At 37.7% G+C, this 21,943-nt stretch overlaps 1 protein-coding gene and 1 long non-coding RNA gene across 5 annotated transcripts in view; one reads left to right on the forward strand and one right to left on the reverse strand.

Annotated features, from left to right (window-relative positions):
- LOC132157207 (uncharacterized) overlaps positions 1-21,943 on the forward strand; it is a 212,484-nt gene that overhangs the window by 1,719 nt on the left and 188,822 nt on the right. The window lies entirely within an intron of this gene.
- atp10d (ATPase phospholipid transporting 10D) lies at positions 68-21,639 on the reverse strand. 4 transcript variants are annotated; one of them, XM_059566418.1, is made up of 23 exons: positions 21,326-21,639; positions 19,721-20,032; positions 19,425-19,619; positions 14,019-14,223; positions 13,543-13,628; positions 13,175-13,281; positions 12,931-13,062; positions 12,720-12,825; positions 11,693-11,952; positions 10,831-11,045; positions 10,509-10,685; positions 8,752-9,385; positions 6,682-6,779; positions 6,432-6,558; positions 6,154-6,338; positions 4,493-4,760; positions 4,326-4,402; positions 3,213-3,338; positions 2,913-3,113; positions 2,723-2,803; positions 2,510-2,614; positions 1,824-2,011; positions 68-331 (listed from the first exon to the last, which is right to left on the reverse strand). In XM_059566418.1, exons 1-23 carry the CDS (start codon positions 21,334-21,336, stop codon positions 103-105), a joined length of 4,125 nt encoding a protein of 1,374 aa, XP_059422401.1. In that variant the 5' UTR covers positions 21,337-21,639; the 3' UTR covers positions 68-102. The 4 variants fall into 4 exon arrangements, with proteins under 4 accessions (XP_059422401.1, XP_059422400.1, XP_059422402.1 ...); XM_059566417.1 differs by having other exon boundaries at positions 11,693-11,945; positions 12,713-12,825; positions 21,326-21,637; XM_059566419.1 differs by having other exon boundaries at positions 11,693-11,945; positions 12,713-12,825; positions 19,721-20,084; positions 21,326-21,635.

A 21,943-nucleotide genomic window follows, 5' to 3' on the forward strand; every position in this document is an offset into this window, starting at 1 on the left:
TGACTGGTCAGAGTATCTGCCAATCATTAAAGTGCAAGAATATATGGTCACTATTTGAACTAAGGACCATGTTTATATGACCAAGGGCAACTTCCTTATTGGTCATGAGAGAACAGCGCCTGCTTCAGCGATACAGTCTGTTAAATTGGGCATGTCAGCAGTTACACTGAGGTTCTGAGGGATGTGTCTGGAGGACAGTCTTTGAGCAGCTTTGTTCTCCTTCCACTGCCGTAAACTCATGGAATAATCTTGTGCTGAGAGTCTCTCCATTTTCTGTGCTCTCACCAGGTCAGATGGACAGATAGTGTTACAAAAGGCACGACACAGGATCCTGTGACACAGAAAGACAAGATAAAAACCATGAGAGACTGATTCCAATAAAGTCTGGCAGAATTTTTTTTTTTTACCAGCCACTGTAGTAACACCCACAGGCATCTTTTCTATGCAGCTAAAAGGAATAGAATATAGATCCTATCTATTTGAATTGGGACAACTGAAAACTAGTTTAGCTTAAATCACACTATTAGGTTTTGTACTAGCAGGTTCTTGCCTTCACTGTGAAAGATATGCATCATTGCCTTAGAAATAGAAAAAAAAATTGAAATAATCTTTGTTTCAGAAGTGTGTCTAAAGGCTGAAATACACGACATGACTTTTGCCCAGATTTGCAGTCCGAAAGAGTCAACCGTCAGTCAGTTTTTAGAAGATAGAGTTGACAGATTTTGCCCAGACTTTGATTCTATCCAGTTGGAGAATATCAAACCAGTTTTATTATTTTAAAACATATATTATTTGCTGTGCTTGTTTGTAGGGCTGCATAATTTGGCCAACATTTTGATTATGTATCAATATGACTATAAAATAATAATTCTAATTAATTTGTATTTATTGTACAATAATGTCAAGGAGACCTTAAAGGTCATATTGATAAGCACTTCTTGTTAGAATTATGGGTAGATAGTTGACATGTTAATGAAGGTCTTATGGGTTTGGAACGACATGAGGGTGAGTAATTAATGAGAGAGTTTTCATTTTTGTGTGAACTATCCCTCTGAAGTGACCCAAACTCAGAGCAGATGCAGAGATGGAGCCACTCTGAGACCCTACAAACACTGGTAGATCATGAGATGCTCATGTCTGAAAACAGTGCCATGCTTCACTCTGAAACATACAGCACATACATTTATTAAGTGTATGATAACCGTTTTTATTCTATAGCCATTTAAAAAGTCAGCAAGTGTATGGCATCTTGGTAGTCAGGTCACTGGATTTTAAAACAGCGCTACAATTACATACACCCTCGTTATGTGATTATAATGGAATTTTGGCAATATAGCAATTAAACTTTACTTCACATTAACATAATACCTCGATCAAACTAATGTGATTAAGTTCATAACTATTGAAACCATAATCACATCAAACTATGTGTCGTTCGTCAATTGCGATGACCAAATTGAGCATGTGCTTGGATGTACACAGATGCTGTGTATTGTTTCCATCATTTCATTAATGAACTCACTGTCATTGTTCTAATGTTTTCCCTTCACTAAGAATCGCTAAATGAAGCGGTGCAGCATAGGGCAACCTTCTATCTAGTACATCTCTAGACATGTTTTTAATTTGATCCTGCTGTTGGGTGTGCAAATAATGGTAGTAAAATAACCATGTCTTAGTGAATAATCAGAATAATTGCATGTAAACGGGAGTTAAGAGGTTCGCTTGTGACATGTAAACATTTTAATAATAATCGCATTGTCAGTGTTACAGTCCTTTACTGTGACTGATATGTAAATGAGCTGATTCAGATGTGTGTGTAATACCTAGGTAGCAGGGCCAGGACTGTGGTAAGTCCACACACTAGGTAGTAGAGCGGCTCGGACATCATTTTTGTCTCAATGCCCAAGGGGTTTGTGGGAGAATTGCACGTCACACACGTAAGGCTGAACAACAGAACAAAGACATAATAGAACACGGCACTGAAGAGCAGCAATGCAGTATGTATCCATGTCTGAAAAAAAATAGCACAAGACCAAGATTAGCAGAAGATACAGAAACACAAAACCATAAATAAACACGTTAAATATCCTGCTATGGTATGCACATTTTGTGACAAGAATAACTCAATACTGTGTTGTTACTGTGGTTATTTCTGTCAGACACAGTTTATCACTGAATGATGATGTGACATCATGTATGCTGCCAATCAAATGATATCTGAGCTTTAAATGTACAGTTTTGTGAAGCTGTATCTTGGGCCAACAAGACTGTACAATGGGTGGGACAAAACCTCTACCAAGAGCAGCAAAAAGTAGTGCCTGCTTTAAGACACATTTTTTGGGGGGCTTAAATAATGGTGCAGATACCATTAATTTGACAAGCACTAAATCTGTTTCTTGGTGTTACATTTGTCATGGAATGCAATAACTATTCTAAAGATTTACTTTACATATTACACAGCATTATAGACGAGAAACAAAATAGCGCTGAGCAACTGTGATTGGCTCACCACTGTGCGACTCTCTATGAGCTGATGCAGGAGGATGATGAGGAGAGCGGAGCCATTGATTGGAGAGCCAAAGGAAAATACCCCTATATCAGACCCTGCATATGCCTTCAAAACAACAACAACAAAAAAAAGATATAAATTGTTAAATGTGTGCACTACTGACAATTAAACATTATGATACTCAGTAAAGTGAAGAACTTTAGAAAGACTCACAAAGTAAGGTATGAAGAAACACACTAGGCTTTGGTAAAACGCATCAATAATATTCATCCAGAATGTTGATGGAAGATAGGCCTGAAAATCAAGCATCATAGAACTACACATAAGCTATCACTATATCATAACCATGTGCAACACACTGCAAAACAACACAGTGGAACAGAGTGTGAGACAGGATGTCCACCTGGGAGTTTTGTCCGGACTTGTTGAGATCAGGCAGGTCTAGGAGCGTCTCGCCGGACACATCTTTGTCCAGCACGCCGTATATGATTGGAGGGACGGAGGTGAAGAGCAAGTTGAAGAAGATTAAAACCCACGAGTTGGTCATTGTGCTGCCTGAAAATCCACAGAAAAACTGGTACCAGAACAAAAGGTTCACGTACATCTACATGACAAAAAATAAAAGAAGAGGAACAAGTCAGGACCGCACGGATTCAGAAGATAAGGCAGCATGAGGAACTGTGTAAATGTGTGTATTACTCACCACATTCTTGTAGAAGAAATAGAGGATCATGTTCGCCAAACGAGTATAACACCAATGACCATGCACCAAAATTAGCTTTCTCAGGAACTTAAATCTAGAGATAGCAAAGTCGCTGGACATCACCGCCTATATATATGGAAAAGAGATATGCTTTATCAGATGAACTTCAAGGCTCTGAACAATTGAATAATTGTTGAGTAATATATATATATATGTGTGTGTGGGTGTGTGTATGTATATATATATATATATATATATATATATATATATATGTATATATATATATATATATATATATATATATATATACTCATTAATTCTATAAAAATGAATTGTCCAACGTGTGTAAATATATTTTCAGAGTGGATTCCACTCTGAGTTATTTTTCTTTTCTTCAAGTACGCTTGACATAAAAGTAGCAAGACAGAGATGAAGGGGAAGTGTTGTGTGTGTTCCAGGGTTGTGCATCAATCTGAATTAGTGTACTGTTTATCCATTAATGTGGTTACAGCTCACTTTATTACATAATAAGTCAACTCAAATTTCGATGTCAATATTTTATAAAGCTGTTAAAACAATGTAGTGGACATTTAATGGTTTAGACTGTGGTGTTAATGGTTTTGACATTTTTAAAATTAAATAAATATTTGTTTCGACATAAACTACTGTTAAAAGGTACATGCATCACTTTTTCCAAAAAATATTTAGCAGCAACTTTGATAATAATAAGAAATATTTCTTGACCAGCAAATCAGCATATTAAAAGTATTTCTGAAGGATCAGGTGACACTGACGACATCACAGGAATAAATTACACATTAAAATATTATATTTAAATTGTAATAATATTAGCATTTTACTGTGTTTTTGCTCAAATAAATGTAGCCTTGATGAGCATAGTAGACAGACTTTATAATGCAGTTTAACTAGATTAGTCAAAACGAATAATGCAATTACACATCTTGTAAATCACTCTTTATATCTTTCCAACAGAACATCCTGTGTAACATTGTCGAACCAGTTTTATCCAGATTAATTCATCCTGATTAATTGCAAGGTAGTTAATTCTTAATTCTGAAATGTGCCCAACCCTGGTTTCTGCTTGTATTGTACCTGCATGCCCTCCTGGCCTGAGATGCCGATGCCAACATCTGCCATTTGAATCATACTGACATCATTGGCTCCATCACCTGAATATAAACATCACACATTTCAGTTTGAACAACATTCTGCACTGACATTCAACCATACGCCTTCATAAGACCTTTCACTGCCCTTACCTATAGCCAGGGTCATGACCTTCAGCTGGTCTCTGACGAGACGCACCACTTGGCTCTTCTGCAGAGGAGTTGATCTGCAGCATATGACTGAGCGACAGCAGCTTGTGAGCTCCAGGAACGACCCCTGTAGCTCTTTCTGCAGAGCGTAGTCCAATGTACGGCCGTCAATGACCATCACACAGTCAGAGCTATCATCTTCAGACACACCTCCCTTTGTGACCTTTCTGATCTCATGTTGTAACTCATGAAGTCGAGCCTCACACGTGTCCTAAGGGATAAAACACACACAGAAAAGTCATTTAGATTGGGTTGAGCATATGGGTGTCCCTGCTTCTGTTTTGTGATATTTTCTAGGTTGGTTTTAATTGGATTAATTACATTTTAAATTAAATTAAATAAATTAGTTAAATTAACGGGAATCCCAAAAATCACCTAAATTGTTTGCATTTGGCAAAAGCTTTAATGCAAAATGACTTGTATTGAATTGAAGTGGACTTTTATTATTATTATTATTATTATTAGTTCACAAATTCCCTGGGAATCAAACATATAATTTTGCCACTGTTAGCATCATGCTCTACTGTTTGAGCTACAGAAATATGTAAATGTTTTGGACACACAGATGGTCATAGTAATATGAAGAAAAACCCTTATTTTGGTATTTTACAGTCAAGTGTGGTTTAGCTTACTGCATTTTATGCACAAAATATTAAATTGACAGAAATAAATATTTAAATTAAACTATTAGTTTAGGATTAAGATAAGGAATGTGAATATAAATCAGAATGGTGTGTAAAATATATATATATATATATACACACACATTTCTATTTATTATAGTGTATATTATATAGTATTCTGTATTATGTAGCATATGGAAAATATCACAACTATATGGAAAATGTTTGCCTGCACATAAGCATCACCACACAAAATATCAAGAGCATGTGCTCTATTCTCCAAGCCACATTCTTTGAGATAGGGCAACATCTAGCAACATCTTGTTTTTCATTGTCTGTGTTAAACAGGCTATTGTAGTCAACAGCTGCACTTAATGGCCAGCACTGTCAGGCTGATGATACAACGGGCAACTTTTTGAGCAATGTTGCTGGGCAGCTTTGGGAAATATTTCTGTCAATGGACAACAAGGTGAGACACAGGGCCCACGACCAATCTAAAATATCCAGATTGAAATTTGTTACCCATTCTCAGTGGGAAAGTGCCTAAGACATATTGCTCAAAAAAAGGTGCCTGCCAAAATTGCTCAAAAGATTGCCCCATGTATCAGCAGCCTTAAGGCCCGTTCACACCAAGCACGATAACTATAAAGATAACGATAAATATATAGTTCTAAAAATCGTTCTCAATATAAAAGAATAGCGGAGTCCACACAACTATAACGATAAAGGCACAGAGAAACGATATCATTGGAATCACTTTCAGAACGATTTTTTTTTCTGATGAACGATAAAAACATTGCCAACCAATTAGAATCAATCCTGCTGTAATGAGCTCGTGAATTTAAAGCAACAGACGCGCGTCCGCTTAGAATACACAAACAATATAGTTTGCTGGTGTGGACGCTAATATCATTATCTTTATAGTTATCGTTCTTAGTGTGAACGGGCCTTTAGTCTTGTTTTTCCACCACCTCTACTTACCTTGCTGTCACAATTAGCCATCAGTATGTGGTCTGTAGGTCTGAGGAGTTTGCAAGCAAAAGCAATATTAATAGCCGTCTCTTGTTTGTCCCCGGTGAGGACCCATACTTTAATCCCAGCTTCCTGCAGAGCCTCGATAGTCTCAGGCACTTCCTCCTGCAGGCGGTCTACTATACCCGTTGCCCCTGGAAGCCAAGACACAAATAGGCTAGGACAACCAAAACACGATAACATTTCCAGACAACTTAATTTTCGTCTTCAATGTCTTAATATATCACCCAATAATGTGAGATTAGTTTCCAGTCTCTCGGCAGATTCAAGCAGAAGCTCTTCTCTGTTTTCAATGCTGGTTTCTGCATACTCATGTCTCTTCAGCCAGGCTTTGTATTCCTGCTCTTCCAATACCTGTTAATCATATGCCGACAATTTGTTTCAAGACTTGACCTCCATGCAGAGGCATTTCAGTGCTGTATGCAAACAGATGATCATTAATGTAGCAAATAAGGGAAGTGAGAGATGAAGACATACTTTTTTAGCAACACAGAGAGTGCGCAGTCCCTCTCTTGCATACTGGTCCAGGTTTCTTTGAGTCCGTTCCATGATCTCTCTAGAGAAACCATCTTCCGCTGCACCCCACATGCAGACACAGTCAAAACAAAGACATGAGTTTATAGGGTTCAACACTGCTGGGACAACAAGCATCCAAATGTATAACACGAATGGCTGCACAATTAAACACTTCATTGCCCAAGGCTATGGATTACAAGTAATAATTTTGTAAAAAAAAAAAAAAAAAACAATTTAATATATTCATAAAAAATATATATATTCATAAGTTTTACTTCATAAGGCCTCAATATATCATCAGGAGCCAATGTATTAATTTGGTCTCTCCTGTTTCTGTTTTTCCTCTGACTGGCAAAGTGACGGCACCCATTAACTTGCATGTTATGAATCACAAGGGACCATCATCTTTAATGTTCTTCTTTAGAAAGATAGACATATACATCTCAGATCGCCTCAGGGTGAGTAAATTAACAGCAAATTTTCATTTTTCCTACCCCTTTTACTGGAATTAAAACAAAAAAGACATTATGGACCAGTGTGATACTTCAAACACTTGAGGGGATCATGACTCAAGTGTTTCACACTTGATTCTTTTGAGAAGTCTCAAGGCACGGTCACATTGCAGACACTTTAAATTAAATTCCATAGGCAAATCATTCCCAATTGCACAGATTCCTATAGAGATTTTGGACAAAGCATTTTGGCGTACAATAGTTAAATTTGTCTGCACCCTCTGAGTGCTTCGCTCCTTTGAACCAACAGAAAGAGGCCTTTTTAAATCCTTAATATCTCAGCAGAAGTAATATGAAATGTCAGCAGCATGAAATGTTACAAAAATATCTGCAATAGGGGAAAGAAAAAGTCACTCAATTTTGAATTAAAAAAAAAAAACTTCCACAAGGATAGTTCACAAAGGATAGTTCACTCAAAAATGAAAGGTTTGTCATCATTTACTCACACTCAAGCTGATCCAAACCTATATTTATTTATTTATTTTTTCGGCAGTTTTTGGTCCCCATTGACTTCTACATACTAGAAAGCCAGTGGGGACAAGCAACTGCTTGATGGTTACCTACATTCTTCAAAATTTATTATCTTACATTCCACAAAAGAAAGTCAACAATGGTTTGGAACAACTTGAGGGTGAGTAAATGATGACAGAATTCTCATTTTTGGTTGAACTATCATAGTATTTTTTTTTTAATTCTGGTAATCTAACAGTTAATTGTCCCCATTGACTTCCATAGTACAGTATTTCTTTCCAGAAGGACCAACAGCTGTTTGGATATTAAAAAAATCAACATGAGAAAGAAACTTAAACAGATTTGGAATGACATGAGGGTGAGTAAATGATGACCACATTTTCATTTTTGGGTGAACTATTTTAATTTTAAAACTATGTCATTTTGCTTCTGAAGTAAATCTATCTTGCTTTAAAGGGATAGTTCACCCAAAAATGAAAATTCTGTCATTAATTACTCACCCTCATGCCGGTCCAAACGCATAAGTCCTTTGTTCATCTTCAGAACACATATTAAGATATTTTTGATGGAATCTGAGAGCTCTCTGACCCTCCCATAGACAGCAATGTAATTACCACGATCGAGGTCCAGAAATATAGCAAGGACATCGGTTAAATAGTCCATGTGACATCAGGGGTACAACCCTAATTTTATAAAGCTACAAGAATACTTTTTGTGCACTTTGAAAACAATAATAACAAAACTTATTCAACAACTTTTCTCCCCAAGTTACCTTCTTTCGCCATTTTGGAGGGTAACCCAGAAAGTAATCAACGTAATCAGCAGTGTTTACATTCAGTATAACGAAGGTCTTATGGATTTGGAATGACATGAGGGTGAGTATTTAATGACAGATTTATCAATTTTTGGGTGAACTATCCTTTTAAGAATGCTGTGTTTATCAATTAACGAAGTCCAAAAACTGACTATACAATATCTGAAGCATTTGCATTGTTTGGGACAGTGGGAACCAACCTTAATAAACATTAAAAGACGTCACCTCACATACCTGCTTCAGCCAGCTCCATAATGACATTATCGGCTCCTTTAGTGTAAACGACCACCTGTCCAGTGAGTGGATGGCGCACCACCACAGACATCCTCTTGCGGGCAGAATGAAATGGCAGTACGTGTAGCAGAGGAATGGACAGCGGCCCAGTGCCTGGAACAGTCACAAGGACTTGCTCTGGGGACCGGCCCAGCAGAGTACACCCATAGGCCTTCGCTGCTTGCACCAATGCCGCCTCATCCGGGCTCTCCGCCTCGTACAACAACTCTTCCGCCTCATCTTCATCATCGCTCTCTGACTCATTAGCAGAGTTATCTTTGGCCTTCTGTATGTCACCCACGTCCTTGCCCCATGCCCCACTGGACAGCGCTGGAGTGACGGGGGTGCTTGGGGTGTTTGAAGAGGTGCCAGAGGGTGTGGAGGGTGACTGTAGGGTCTTGATGGGTATTTGCGGGCTGTTGTTAGGGAAGTAGGAAGCCGAACGACCCCGGGTGAAGAGTTTCTTAGTTAGGCTGGGAGGAGTGTCTGTGTTTTGACTAGGTGATAAGGGGAAGCGAGGCAGACTCAGCTTCTGAAACATAGCCTTCATCTCCTCTAGAGAGCGCAGGGGTGTGCGCACCACGGGCATCTGAACCTGACATTACAAATGATGATTAATCACAGTTCACAACAACAACATTCATAAATGCCCATACAGAATTTGGGTTTATTTAATATTTTGCCCAATTTGATTATGCTTCAGCAATAAGAAAAGAATTTCTGCAAAGACTGAATTGTTTCAAGGTTAATTCAGTTTGACAGCCAGCCCAAAAACTGAATGGACCACTGAAAAATAATGCTAAATCTATTCTATTTAGCATCTAATAATAGGAACACTGCATGTTTAATCATTTGTTATTTACTGCATATTTATTGTGAATGAAATGCTTAATAGTAAAACATTGGGTTACACTTTATTTCAAGGTGTCCTTTGTAAAGTGTAAGTATACAATTATGTACTGTGTAATATAAATTAACAACATACAATACTCACGTACTTACTGTACCCATGTGCTTACTATAGGGTTAGGGTTTGGATTTGGTTTAATCTAATGATGCATAATATACTGTTATTACTATAGTAACTATATGTAACGCATATCAAAGACACTATAAAATAAAGTGATGCCTAAAATTCTGCTTACAGACATCAAAATGGTTTTTAAAAAGCCCTGTATATTTTGATTGGTTTCAGGTTCTTGCTCTAAAAAACAACTGGACACATTTTAAAAGTGCGCTAATATTTACTACTGTTTTATCAGTTTTCATAGGTGAAATGTACTCAATTCAATATAAATAAACTTGATCTGGAATTTCAAAAGAGAGCTGAGTTTGGGTTGAAGTTGAACATACAGATTTGAAGTGTTGACTATAAAACTGCTTGGTTTGAAAGTGGCTTCATTGTGAGTGGTGCTTCATGCATCCCTACACTATTGACAATAGATCTTTTTGTCTGCAATGGATCTTTTGCCCTCAGTTAGCCTCTTTTGCCTTTACCAACATTTTGCTTAGTAACCACACATTTAGCACTTGCCATACTGACTGTAAAGTTCATACAATTTGTTTTCATATAAAATGCTTGTATCAGAACACTTGTTTATTGACGCAAAATTCATAGTTAATGGTTTGTTAATATCGAGAATTTGGACTTTAAAATAAGAGTGTGACCAAAAACATGATAGCATGAGTTTGAGACTATCAGTTGAAAGACTTCATACCACATGTCTCGGCTGAGTGGGTGAGGAGACTACTACAGTGTTGCAGACAGTGAGGGCGAGAAAGAAGTCGAGTATGTGAGAGATTTCAGCAGCTTGCTGTTGGAGAGGGGAACACATGGGTGAAGACAGTGTGTTCAGCTTCGCCTCCAGCTGAGGGTCTGGAATGACGGCACACTCCTAGATAACACAACGTCAATTCAGTGACAATAAATTCTTGAGGTGTGTGTTACTGTAAAAATCAATAGATAACTAATAAAGTAATAAAGACATGGAACAGTACACATGTACAGTAAATGTTAAGATACGTCTGTTCTCGTCTCACCATGGTGCTGCTGAAAGCTCCGGGTGTGTGTCTGCGGAGTGTGTCGTGGACTGAGTGTGTGTCAGACTCTGCAGTGAGGGTATTGAGGGACACTGAACTCCGGTTGCAGCTGAGTGATTTACAGCTCAGTGATTTCCTGCTAGTGCGTGACCTCAGGGTGAGAGAGTGATCTGCATCGCCACCGCCCTGCTCCTCGTACTGTTCCAGAGAAATCGCTGAAGAGTTACAAGTAAACATGATCGTAAGCAGGAGACTATCAGACAAACATTCAATCTTTATCATTAGAACACCATCGTATTCCAAACACCCTAAATATTATGATGGTGCCTCTAATGAAATAAACACCCAGTTATATTTAGTGAAACAGAAAAGCAAATTAGTAATAATAATAATAATAATAATATCTAGAAAAAAAAACTAGTAATAGTAAGCTTGATAAAATCAAATAAATGTTATTTAAAAAACTGAAAAATTGTGATTATTTTAAGGATTGGTGTGAAAAAAAAAAAGTAATTTAAAACAGTTTAATGTAAGCCAAAAAAATACTTTCGCAAGGCACTGTATACACACAAACACAATTTCCATTTAATTATGGCTCTTAATATAATATAATCCCAACTGATCCCATGATTTATTACCAGTTTTCAGAGAGCGGAATAAAAAAGTAAACCATAATACGGTAAATTTGGTTAAAAATGTTAATTTTCTTTCTAAAACATTCTATAAAATCTCTTTAGACCATAAATCAACTGTATTAAAAGTAAGCCAGTCAATCAATTCAATATTTCGGTTTATCCTTATGAATGGCATGTCCAAAAAATCAGTGGGGTATATTTTGAAGGCTGTTGTGAAGTAAACAGACCGTTCTCATGGTGAGGGTACTCGGTTCCTGCAACAGTGCAGCGGCGGAACAGCATGCGGTTCTCTGTGAGGGTTCCTGTCTTGTCAGAGAACAGGTGCTGGATCTGTCCAAGATCTTCTGTGATGTTCAGCGCTCTGCACTGCACTCCTGTGTCCAGTACTGGGTTATACAGATCTAAATCATTCTGAATAAAATAAATCTGTCCCAGTTTCACAATCTCTATCGACACATAGAGCGAGATGGGAATCAGCACCTGCAACAGAGGGAAAAGGAGACAGAGAAGGACAGCAATGTCAGATATTCTAGGTATGTACTTTAATGAGCTTCATTCAAGTCTTCAGTCTCACATGGTCCTTCAGAAAGTATTCTTATATGCTAATATGCTGCTTAAGAAACATTCCTTGTCATTATAAATGTTGAAAACAGCTTTTGCTTCTTAATAATTCTGTGGAAATCATCATACAAGACTTTTTTTTTTCAAATTACTACTTTTAATTAGCAAGGGTACATTATCAGAATCAGAATCAGAAAGAGCTTTATTGCCAAGTATGCTTGCACATACAAGGAATTTGTTTTAGTGACATAAGCTTCCAGTAAACAGAGACAACAACACACAGACAAAAAAAAAAAAAAAAAAAAAAACTGATCAAAAGTGACAGGAAATAAAAACATAATGTTACAAAAGATTTCCATTTCAAATAAATGCAGTTTATTAAGTTTCTTAACTGTTTCCAACATTGACAATAATAAAAAAGCAAATGAATGATTATTGAAGGATCATGTGACATAGAGGACTGAAGTAATGCCAGCTGCAAATTCAGCACTGCCATGACAGAAAGAAATTACATTGTAATATAAGTTCAAATAGAAAACAGTTTTACATTTCACAATATTACAGTTTCTTTTCTGTATATTTAATTCAATAAGCTCAGCCTTAGTGAACAAAAGAGTCCGTATTCCAGGTAGTTTACATGTATTTGTTTGTGTAGATATACAATGTTTCCGCTCACTATCACGCACCTGCAGAACAATGATCATAGTCCAGAACATGTAAAAGGCAGCGAGAGCAGGGTGTGTGTCATCAGGGATCATGTAAATGGGATTCTGTAGTCCATTCAACCAAAAACCATGACCTGTAGATCACAACCACATTTTCACTAAACCCACAAAAATAACATTAACCTAGTACTTAAAAGTTGAAGTCCTGTCACAAGAATGCCATTGACCGGAATACTAACCTACAGCAGCAATAAAACACATGAGCAGCAGTAAAACCACACACCACAGGACGTCCATATTGAGTCTACGCTCCAGTTTACTTCTTTTGTAGCGTGGCCCACTGTTATTCTGCATTGCTTTTGTCTCATGACCTGAACATACACACACACAAACATTTTTATTGCTCAATCGAGCTTTTTACAATGATGCAATGAACTTGTCATATCTGAAGTTAATCTCTGAGTGTGGAGATGAGAAACTGACCTGCATAGACCACAATACCAATCACAGTCTCTGTGTTCCTCACAGTGCAGCTCCTCAGGAGCAGGTTTTCACTGTGGAGTCCAACACGCACTTTACCAGGATGCTCCCTGAGTACAAAAATAATCTCAGTTAACTCTTTCGAAGAGAGTTAAGCCAAATACAGTTTTGGAGGTTTTTTTTTCAGTAAAACACATTGTAAAGACATTTTATAATTCAGCCATAATATTTCTCGCCATGAAAATAGTCACAGATGCTGGAATTGCATTAAACACAAACAAACAAACAAAAACAAAGTCACTATCTTTTTCATTGAAAGTCTCCAGCCTTTCGTTTATCATTTGCAGAAGAAGTTTACTGCTTTTACTCACATGAAGCCTCTGAACCGTCTCAAGTCATTGTTGGGATTTTCACACTCAATGTGACTGCTGTAGCTTTCTGGAACAAATTCAGATCCCTAATGGAAGATTGTGAGACATTTTGTTCGCAATGAAGAAAAATGCCTTACAAGAACATTTATTTTAATTCACAAATTCAAAATATAAAAGAACTACCACCACAACTCTGTGAAAAATAAATGAATTAAACACACTGCTATAGCTTGCAATTCATACGTTTCAGTCATGTGACCTTCACCAGGCATTGTTCAGAACTAAAATATTCAGAAACGCAGAATCATAGATCATGTAAATTAAAGTAATCGTCTATATAAACTGCATTTTATTTCTTTTAAACAACTTGATGGATTTTAATGCAATAAAACACTGACCCTTTTAAGCAAAACCTATTTCACCTCATAAATATATGGAGGAAAAACAATATGATAATGAAATGGCTGGCCACTCACCTGCTGTGGCAGGTCACGGACCACCTGCCTTTGTTTGAGGTTGGTTTCTCCATCAAGGTTGGCCGTCTCGATGTGACACACACCGTTAGGATCAGACGAGTGCAGCAGCACCATGTCAGCAGGAATGATCTCATTACAGCAGAGACGGACCAGATCACCGACACACACCTCTGCCCAACGCCGCTCCACATACCGCTTCTGCTTCCTTCAACACAAACACACATACTCTTTGTTTGGGCTCACTATTAAAATTTTATAAACAACAGGATTCAAGTATTGATTTCATTGTCAGTATTTAAAAACAGTAAATTCGAAAATCACAATAAAAAAAGATACAGTTCAATATTTATACATATTCATATTTATTCTTTTCATTATACAAGATGATCACAAAAGGCAAAAACTATTTGTTGGTTGCCAGGAACTACAAATGCAAACATATTATTATTTAGTTCTCATTAAACAAAAGTATTTGACTGTAGACTGATCAGTCAGAACACAGTATTCCTGAGAGACGGGTTTATTATCAGTTAAAACAGCCCTCACAATATTGATGACACTCAAAACCTGTCTTGCAGGTGGTATAACTGAATATTTACAGAACCATTGTGAACAATCCCACATGACAAAAACATACAGGTACATGCATTTCCAATGATGCTTTGTTTCTGTGCATCGATGATGTGCCATATGATTAAAGTAAAACACACATAAACGGATTCAAGCATTACTGCTTCATGCCTACTGAACTAAACACAACAGCCTCAATGCCATAGTAATCAAGCAAACGCTGCGCTTCGTCGTCACCCACGGCAACAGCTCCATAACAGGCAAACTAATATGACCCCCTGCGGCAAGACAATCACAAGGGAGCCTTTATAAACTCAGCAGCATTAACAGCTTAGCTAGAGCCAAATGTTGGATAATTCAACGTTTTAGTACAATATCTGTCAGGTCATCAGTGCGAGAAAGCAAAATATAAACAGTGTCTTCATACCTGCTATTTCCAGACGGTTGACTTTACACTGTACATAGTAGCAACATGCTACCAATACACCCAAAAGCCTTTAAAAATTAATGATCAATTCAAAGACAGCATTTGAATATTTATAATAAGTCACACTTTATTTTAAAGTCCAATTCTTGCTATTAACTACGAATTTTGCCTCAAACTAATTTGCTGCTTATTAAATAGTTAGTACGGTAATTAAGTTTAGGTATTAGGTAGGATTAGGGATGTAGAATATGGTCAAGCAGAACATGTGCTTTATTAATAAACACTTTACTAATAAACAGCCAATATGTAAATAATAAGCATGCTAATAATCATCTAGTCAGTACTAAAGTGTTACCTTACAAGCTTTTGTCGATTCTGAGAAATCACACTTAGCAGTTTATGAATCAATTATCTGTTAAAATATGCCATTGTTCTCACACACACACACACACACACACACACACACACACACACACACACACACGACCCAATGAACAAACCTCTGAACAAAAGATAGTCGATCAATTATAAAAGACAAACAGTTCGATAATAACTATACTTAAAGTTAACCATTAACTAACAGATACACTAATAAATGGGTTACAGCACAGGATACAGAATGGAAATAAACACAGAAGTTTGGGAGATTGGAAATCCAAGGCAAAATTGTAGCTGTGACACTTTACCATGCAGATCCAAATGACTGTATTTGGAAAAACCAAAGTTTATTGGATTTGACACATCCAATGAAGTTATGAAGCCACATCTCCGACTGTTTGAGGAACAAGCCGATGTTGGGATCAAGAAACTGTCAAAAGTTAAATATCTGGGGCAAGTCACCTCACAGCTACAGTAGGTTAAACAATACCTCAACTAAACATGCTTTTGAATAACAAAAATGCATGTATATACTGAACACATATATGTGCTACGCTATGATCTGCTGATTGCAAAAATCAGCTTCAATGTCACACGTGGTTAAAGTACAAAAACAGGTATGCACCTGTAGTCAGTATGTGTTATATGTATATTTTCAATTCTGACATTCAGAATGTTTCATTAGTTTACCTGTCATAAACTTCACATAAGCGGTTATTGACCTTTTGGTCAGACTTCCTCCGACGCTGGTCCTCCCAAAGGTCTTTAACAGCAGTAATAGACATCACGACGACAATAGGAATGATCGAGATCTCTGGCTGGAACGCATTTACAATAGGCACAAAGTTCAATGCGCCCAAAAAGACGAAGTATACATTGGCAAAACGATGAAGTTGCTCGAAAAGATTCTTGGGAATGAAAGACAGGAAGGTGTACTTGGTCGTCCGGACCTTATTCCTGTTGTATGACTGCTGTAATTCCTTTATTTCTTCATGTTCAGTCCCACTTTGCATGACAACCCTTCTGTTTTTGGCTGGATCTTTTCCCATGCAACCTCCTTGAACTTGCTCCAACTGCTGAATCATGGCAGCCGGACTCTTCCGCTCAGTCTTTAAGAACGGTCCAGCCAATTTAGGCAGTTTCTCTATCCCAAGCATGTCCAACAGGTCTCACCATCACAAGTCAAATTCACGTATCTGATTCTGTCCAAGCCATGATCAACACATGCAAGATCTGACACCTGAGAAGCCTTGCGCTCTTCAAAACCTTTGTCTTAACAGTAGTGCGTGTGGCTCAGAAACCTGTAATAATCTACAACATATAGACCGGGCCGCTCCTTATCCAGGAAACACTCCCAAGCATCATAATCAAAGTAGACAGAGCTTTTTATGACTTGGAGGCTGTTTTTAGACAGGGAAAACTGAGGGCTGGTAAATATGTGACCTGTTTGCAGTGTGACGTTTATCTCGGACAGAGAACACAAGTTATTTATCATCTAAGGAGCTCTGGACCTTTGAAGCCAAGATTGTTATTATTATTGCTATAAAGTTTACAATTACAATCATTCCTTTATCAAGGCTATTCTTAATTGCATGTTGTAGATATGATCAAGACATTTTTTTTTGTATTTTACCGTGGCTATAGTCGAACACAGATGAAGGGAAAGCAAAGTGTGCTCTTGTTACAAGAAATGAGCACTGGCCAAAAGGGGTGGCACTTTCAAAACTACATTTGAAGTTTCAGATCAAGACATCAAAATGAACTCAAAGATCTAAGATTATTTCTATGTACAAAAAAGGCCTATTTCTCTTAAATATTGTTCACAAATCTGTCTACATCTGTTAGTGAGCACTTCTCCTTTGCTGAGATAATCCATCCACCTCACAGGTGTGGCATATCAAGATGCTGATTAGAACCATAGACTGTATAAAAACATGGACGTAGTGTCCGTGACGTCACCCGTAGTTTCCTGAAGTGTGTTTTTGAAGCCTAAAGTGTGTAGAGCGGGTCGTCGCCATCTTGGCAGCGCGTCACCGCGCGACTCTGCCGGACAATCAAAAATGGGCAAAAAGGCGGGAGCTAGTTGCTGAAGCCACACCCACCTAGCACGACGGCTGTGTCAGCAGCGGCAATCCACCTGTCACTCAAGTGGCTACGCCCTTAATTATGCAGAACTATAAGTCTTAATATAATTTAAACGGATGAGTTATAAAAAAATTCACCCCCCTCACAGTTGTCATGAAGGGCAAAATTAGCTATTTAGACCAAAATCATTTTTTGAACCAGGCTGTAAACATGTTTTTTCCTGCTGTAAAGTTAGGCATTTTAACATGGGGAGTCTATGGGACTGACTCCCTTTTGCAGCCAGCCACAAGCGGCCAGTCGATGAATTGCAGTTTCAGTCACTTCCTTATTGGCCTCACGAGAGAGAGCGGGAGGTTGGCGCTCGATTAGAACGCATGATTATTGCACAGATGTGCCTTAGGCTGGCCACAATAAAAGGCCACTTTAAAATGTGCAGTTTTATCACACAGCACAATGCCACAGATGTCGCAAGTTTTGAGGGAAGCTCATCTGCAGTTCGTTGTCATAACGGACTTGAGTGGGCAAATGCTCACATTTGATGGTGTCTGGCACTTTGGAGAGGTGTTCGCGGATGAATCCCGTTACGAGATCCTGAGGCCCATTGTTGTGACATTCATCCACAACCATCACCTCATGTTGCAGCATGATAATGCACGGCCCTAAGTTGCAAGGATCTGTAGACAATTCCTGGAAGCTGAAAACATCCCAGTTCTTGCATGGACAGCATACTCACCAGACATGTCACCCATTGAGCATGTTTGGGATTCTCTGGATCGGCGTATACAACAGCATGTTCCAGTTCCTGCCAATATCCAGCAACTTTGCACAGACATTGAAGAGGAGTAGACCAACATTCCACAGGCCACAATCAACAACCTGATCAACTCTATGTGAAGGAGATGTGTTGCATAAGGCAAATGGTGGTCACACCAGATACTGACTGGTTTTAAGAACCCCCCGGACCACCCAGTACAGTAAAACTGCACATTTTAAAGTGGCAATGGAAGACTGCAGAAAAAAACAAAGGAAAATCATTCATTCTAATTGTCTTAAGTCCTTGAGAGCCTAGAAGGAAGTTTTGCACAATATGGAAATTATGCAATCCTATTTCGTGGAAATTAACCTCTAATCTAGGAGGTGCAGTGTTTCAGTGAATCTGTGTCTACAGTCATCACTTTTTAATGATAGTGACAGTGAGGACTTCCACGTTTATAGTAAAAAAAAAAAACAGGGTGGTGGCTGGTTTGAGCATGCTGAATTGGTGTCTGTACCTGTGGTGAGAGAGATCACTCTGACTGGCAGTTCAGCTTAGCAAACCAGTGCACAGAAAAAAAAGTAACAAGAAACAAAGTCAAGAGGCCATAGACAGCAGTTAATCTAAACTTAGGGCTTTCTAGCATTGGGATCCTTCCTGAGAGATATGCAGAGGTGCAGGTGATACACCGTGCCTGGAACAACACTACGTTCTAATTTTATTTTTACCTTTTGTAAAAAAAAAAAAAAATTAAATTCACTGATGGCTGAGTGGTCCCACAATGATTAATATTTTGACAAATTATAAATCACTTTGTTACAATTTGCATGGGACCTTTGCATGGCAGATCGCATTGCATCACTTTTATCCATCAGTAAATTTGTTTTAATTTTTAATGTCAAAGGTGAAAAGACAACAGACAGTGGTCTTGCAATCTGTATCAATCCATGGGGCTTTGCCTGTAGAACACAAGCGACCCTCACTAGGCATTTACCTTGAAACAGGTCATAATGCAATATGGGGAAAATACAGGCAAGTAACAAAATATAAGTTACTGTAAGTGTATTCCTCAAATCAGACAAGAAAGGAAGTTACAAAACTCACCCAAACAGAAACCGAAACAGAGTCACATGATCATTAAAAAGTCTTATCATTGACCACATTATATAAACAGGGATGTACACATACTGACCCGCTGTAGACATGTGTTAGTGCGTTGTTTATTTTCTTGTCATAGCGGTAACGTCTGTAGTCCTCCATGGCGTCTTTGAAGGCAATGACTGTTAGCACAACAGCTAGCGGGATCATGGTAATCTCCTTCTGAAATGCTTCCACCACTGGGACCCAATTCAGCAACACCAAGAACAGGAAGTACAGATTTGCTGCTCTGTTGTCAGAAACCAAATGTGTCAGTAAATAAATAAATAAACAACAACACGCTATCAAATAATTTAGACAATACATGATTTATTCAGCTCAATATCTGACCTGTGAAACTGCTGGAAAAGATTCATGGGTATGAAGCTGATGATGGTGTACTTGGTGGTGCGGATCCTGTTGTCTTGAAAGCCCTTGGAGAAGCTGTGGTACTCCGCTTGGTGTGGACCACATCGTGACACCACCACTCTTCTCTTTCCAGTGAACCTCTGAACCAGAGGGTCCTGAGCATCCAGGCTACTTTTCGTGGGAAGTGATGAAGGAGGAGAGTACCAGCCCCTCCTCCTGTCTGTGGATATCAGCTGCAGACATCTGTGACGAACCCAGTAGAGTCGCTCCATGAGGTTGAGAAGATCCCAAAGCCTGAGGAGACCAAATGACGAAGTCCCCGTGTACACTACAAACAGCCCACCTCCTGAACACATAAACATGTACAAAACTAATATAAATCTGTACAGTAAATTACTTGCAACCTGCCATTACTACTTCTTTCTTTTTTTAATCCTGTTGAACAGGCTTAACTTGTGACAAAGCAAACACAGAAGTTGTGCCTCATACTTCCTTGTAACAAGGGAAGAGGAAGAAATGTTTGATTAGTTCCAAATAAACCATCTCAAATTTCACATAGGCAAAAAAACAAGGTTTTTAGTGTTTTGTTTCGCTCTCTGTGGCAAGAATTACTGCAAGAATGACATGACCCGAAATGAGGAAGGAGAAAAATGTCTCTCTAAAACAAAAACGACTATATAAAAAACATTAAGCAGATATAGGTGACCATGGACATATTCTAGTTATCTTGTTTTCCAAACAAAATAAGAACAACCAAATAGAAATTAACAAATAAATGTAAAAAAAGGGCATTGGTTAGTTTAACTAACCAGAACTAGTTTATTCTATCCTTTACACAGCATTCAATGGTGAATAACCACATCTAAAGCTAAAATCATTATATGGCAACTTTGCTGTAAAATCAAAAATTTAATTTGAATTAATATAATCAATTCTTCAACCCCGTAAAGCTTGACATATTAAGTAAAAGTCAGAAAAATCACCTTTCCTGTTATTAACATACCTACAAGCAAGATGAAATTGTGAATTCTTGTAATGTAAAAGAGGTATTTGTAATCGTATAGCAGTGTACTTACAAAAATGTACATACATATCAGTTATCGCTCTATATGTCCAAAAGATATGTCTTCAGTAAAATTATATTTAAATGCTTAGATTTGTGGAGTTTCTGCAGTTTTAATTGTGGTTGGAAACATATAATGCAATACAATAATGACTGCGAGATATACAAACAAATGTTTCTCAGTTTGCACAAACAAATGTTTCAGTGAATCACGTGCTGCTCATAAGACGAGAAAATATCATGATGAAAATATCACGGTGCTTTAAATTTTGGATTTAGAAAAGAAAAAAGCTCAGTTTTTCCACATCCGGAAACACATTGACCAGACACATATGAAGCGATGTGCATGTGACCTCGATTGAACGCAGGTCAAAAAGAGTGTAAAATAATAAAATGTTTATGTCGGCTTTATGGCCCAGTATGTGCATGTACTTCTTAAAGGACCCAATTAAAAACTGAGGCGTCTGGACTGGAAACAAGACAGCAGCCAATGCATATTTAAGATAACAAAGCCTTAAACTTACCGTCGAGTCATGGACTTGGCCACATTTCAGAGTAAGCTCCTGGACAAATCATGCACCAGCTTTTCAGTTATTATATTAAACCGTTAAATGGCTTACAGTAACCAACATCAGATAACTTTTGTCCCTTCACGAGCTCTTCTAGCGCATGAGGATCCTGTGTGCTCTTAGCTCCACAAACATACACCCAAGAGTTTCTCTTTGCAAAAACATGTATTATCATTCTTTGGCAATCGAAATAAAACAGAATCCTTTTTTGTTTGTTTGTTTGTTTGTTTTACGTAAAATGTATATAACCATAATAAATTACCAGCATTTCCAAAGGATTTTAAGTAAAATATATAATTTCTGATCAGAACAGTACATCTTGTAACTAATTTAGCATTTTTGTTTTAAGATGTGGGAAAAGTTTATCTTTTTCGAAAGTTTTGGTTAAATTGTGTAAAAAATACATTTATTTTGAATGTGGATCTAATTTAAAATATTTTACTGTTTAATTAATTTACTGTTTATTTGTCATTTTAAACTTTTATTTTGAAATTGTATGAACAACTACTTCCGGGTGTGTGTTTTTTAAGTTGTGTAAATGTGACAACATTGAAATAGTTCGACTGTAACACG

Source organism: Carassius carassius, chromosome 14 (genome assembly GCF_963082965.1).
Source record: "Carassius carassius chromosome 14, fCarCar2.1, whole genome shotgun sequence".
NCBI classification, from domain to species: domain Eukaryota; kingdom Metazoa; phylum Chordata; class Actinopteri; order Cypriniformes; family Cyprinidae; genus Carassius; species Carassius carassius.

Bases quoted from the DNA above. Each gene is read 5' to 3' on its own strand.
- atp10d (XM_059566418.1), bottom strand. The intron at 13,063-13,174 runs GTCAGTTTCTCA...GTGTATGTTCAG, and splicing joins TGGTATTGTGGTCTATGCAG to GTCATGAGACAAAAGCAATG. The intron at 6,780-8,751 runs GTATGTGAGGTG...TGTGGGGTGCAG, and splicing joins TATGGAGCTGGCTGAAGCAG to CGGAAGATGGTTTCTCTAGA.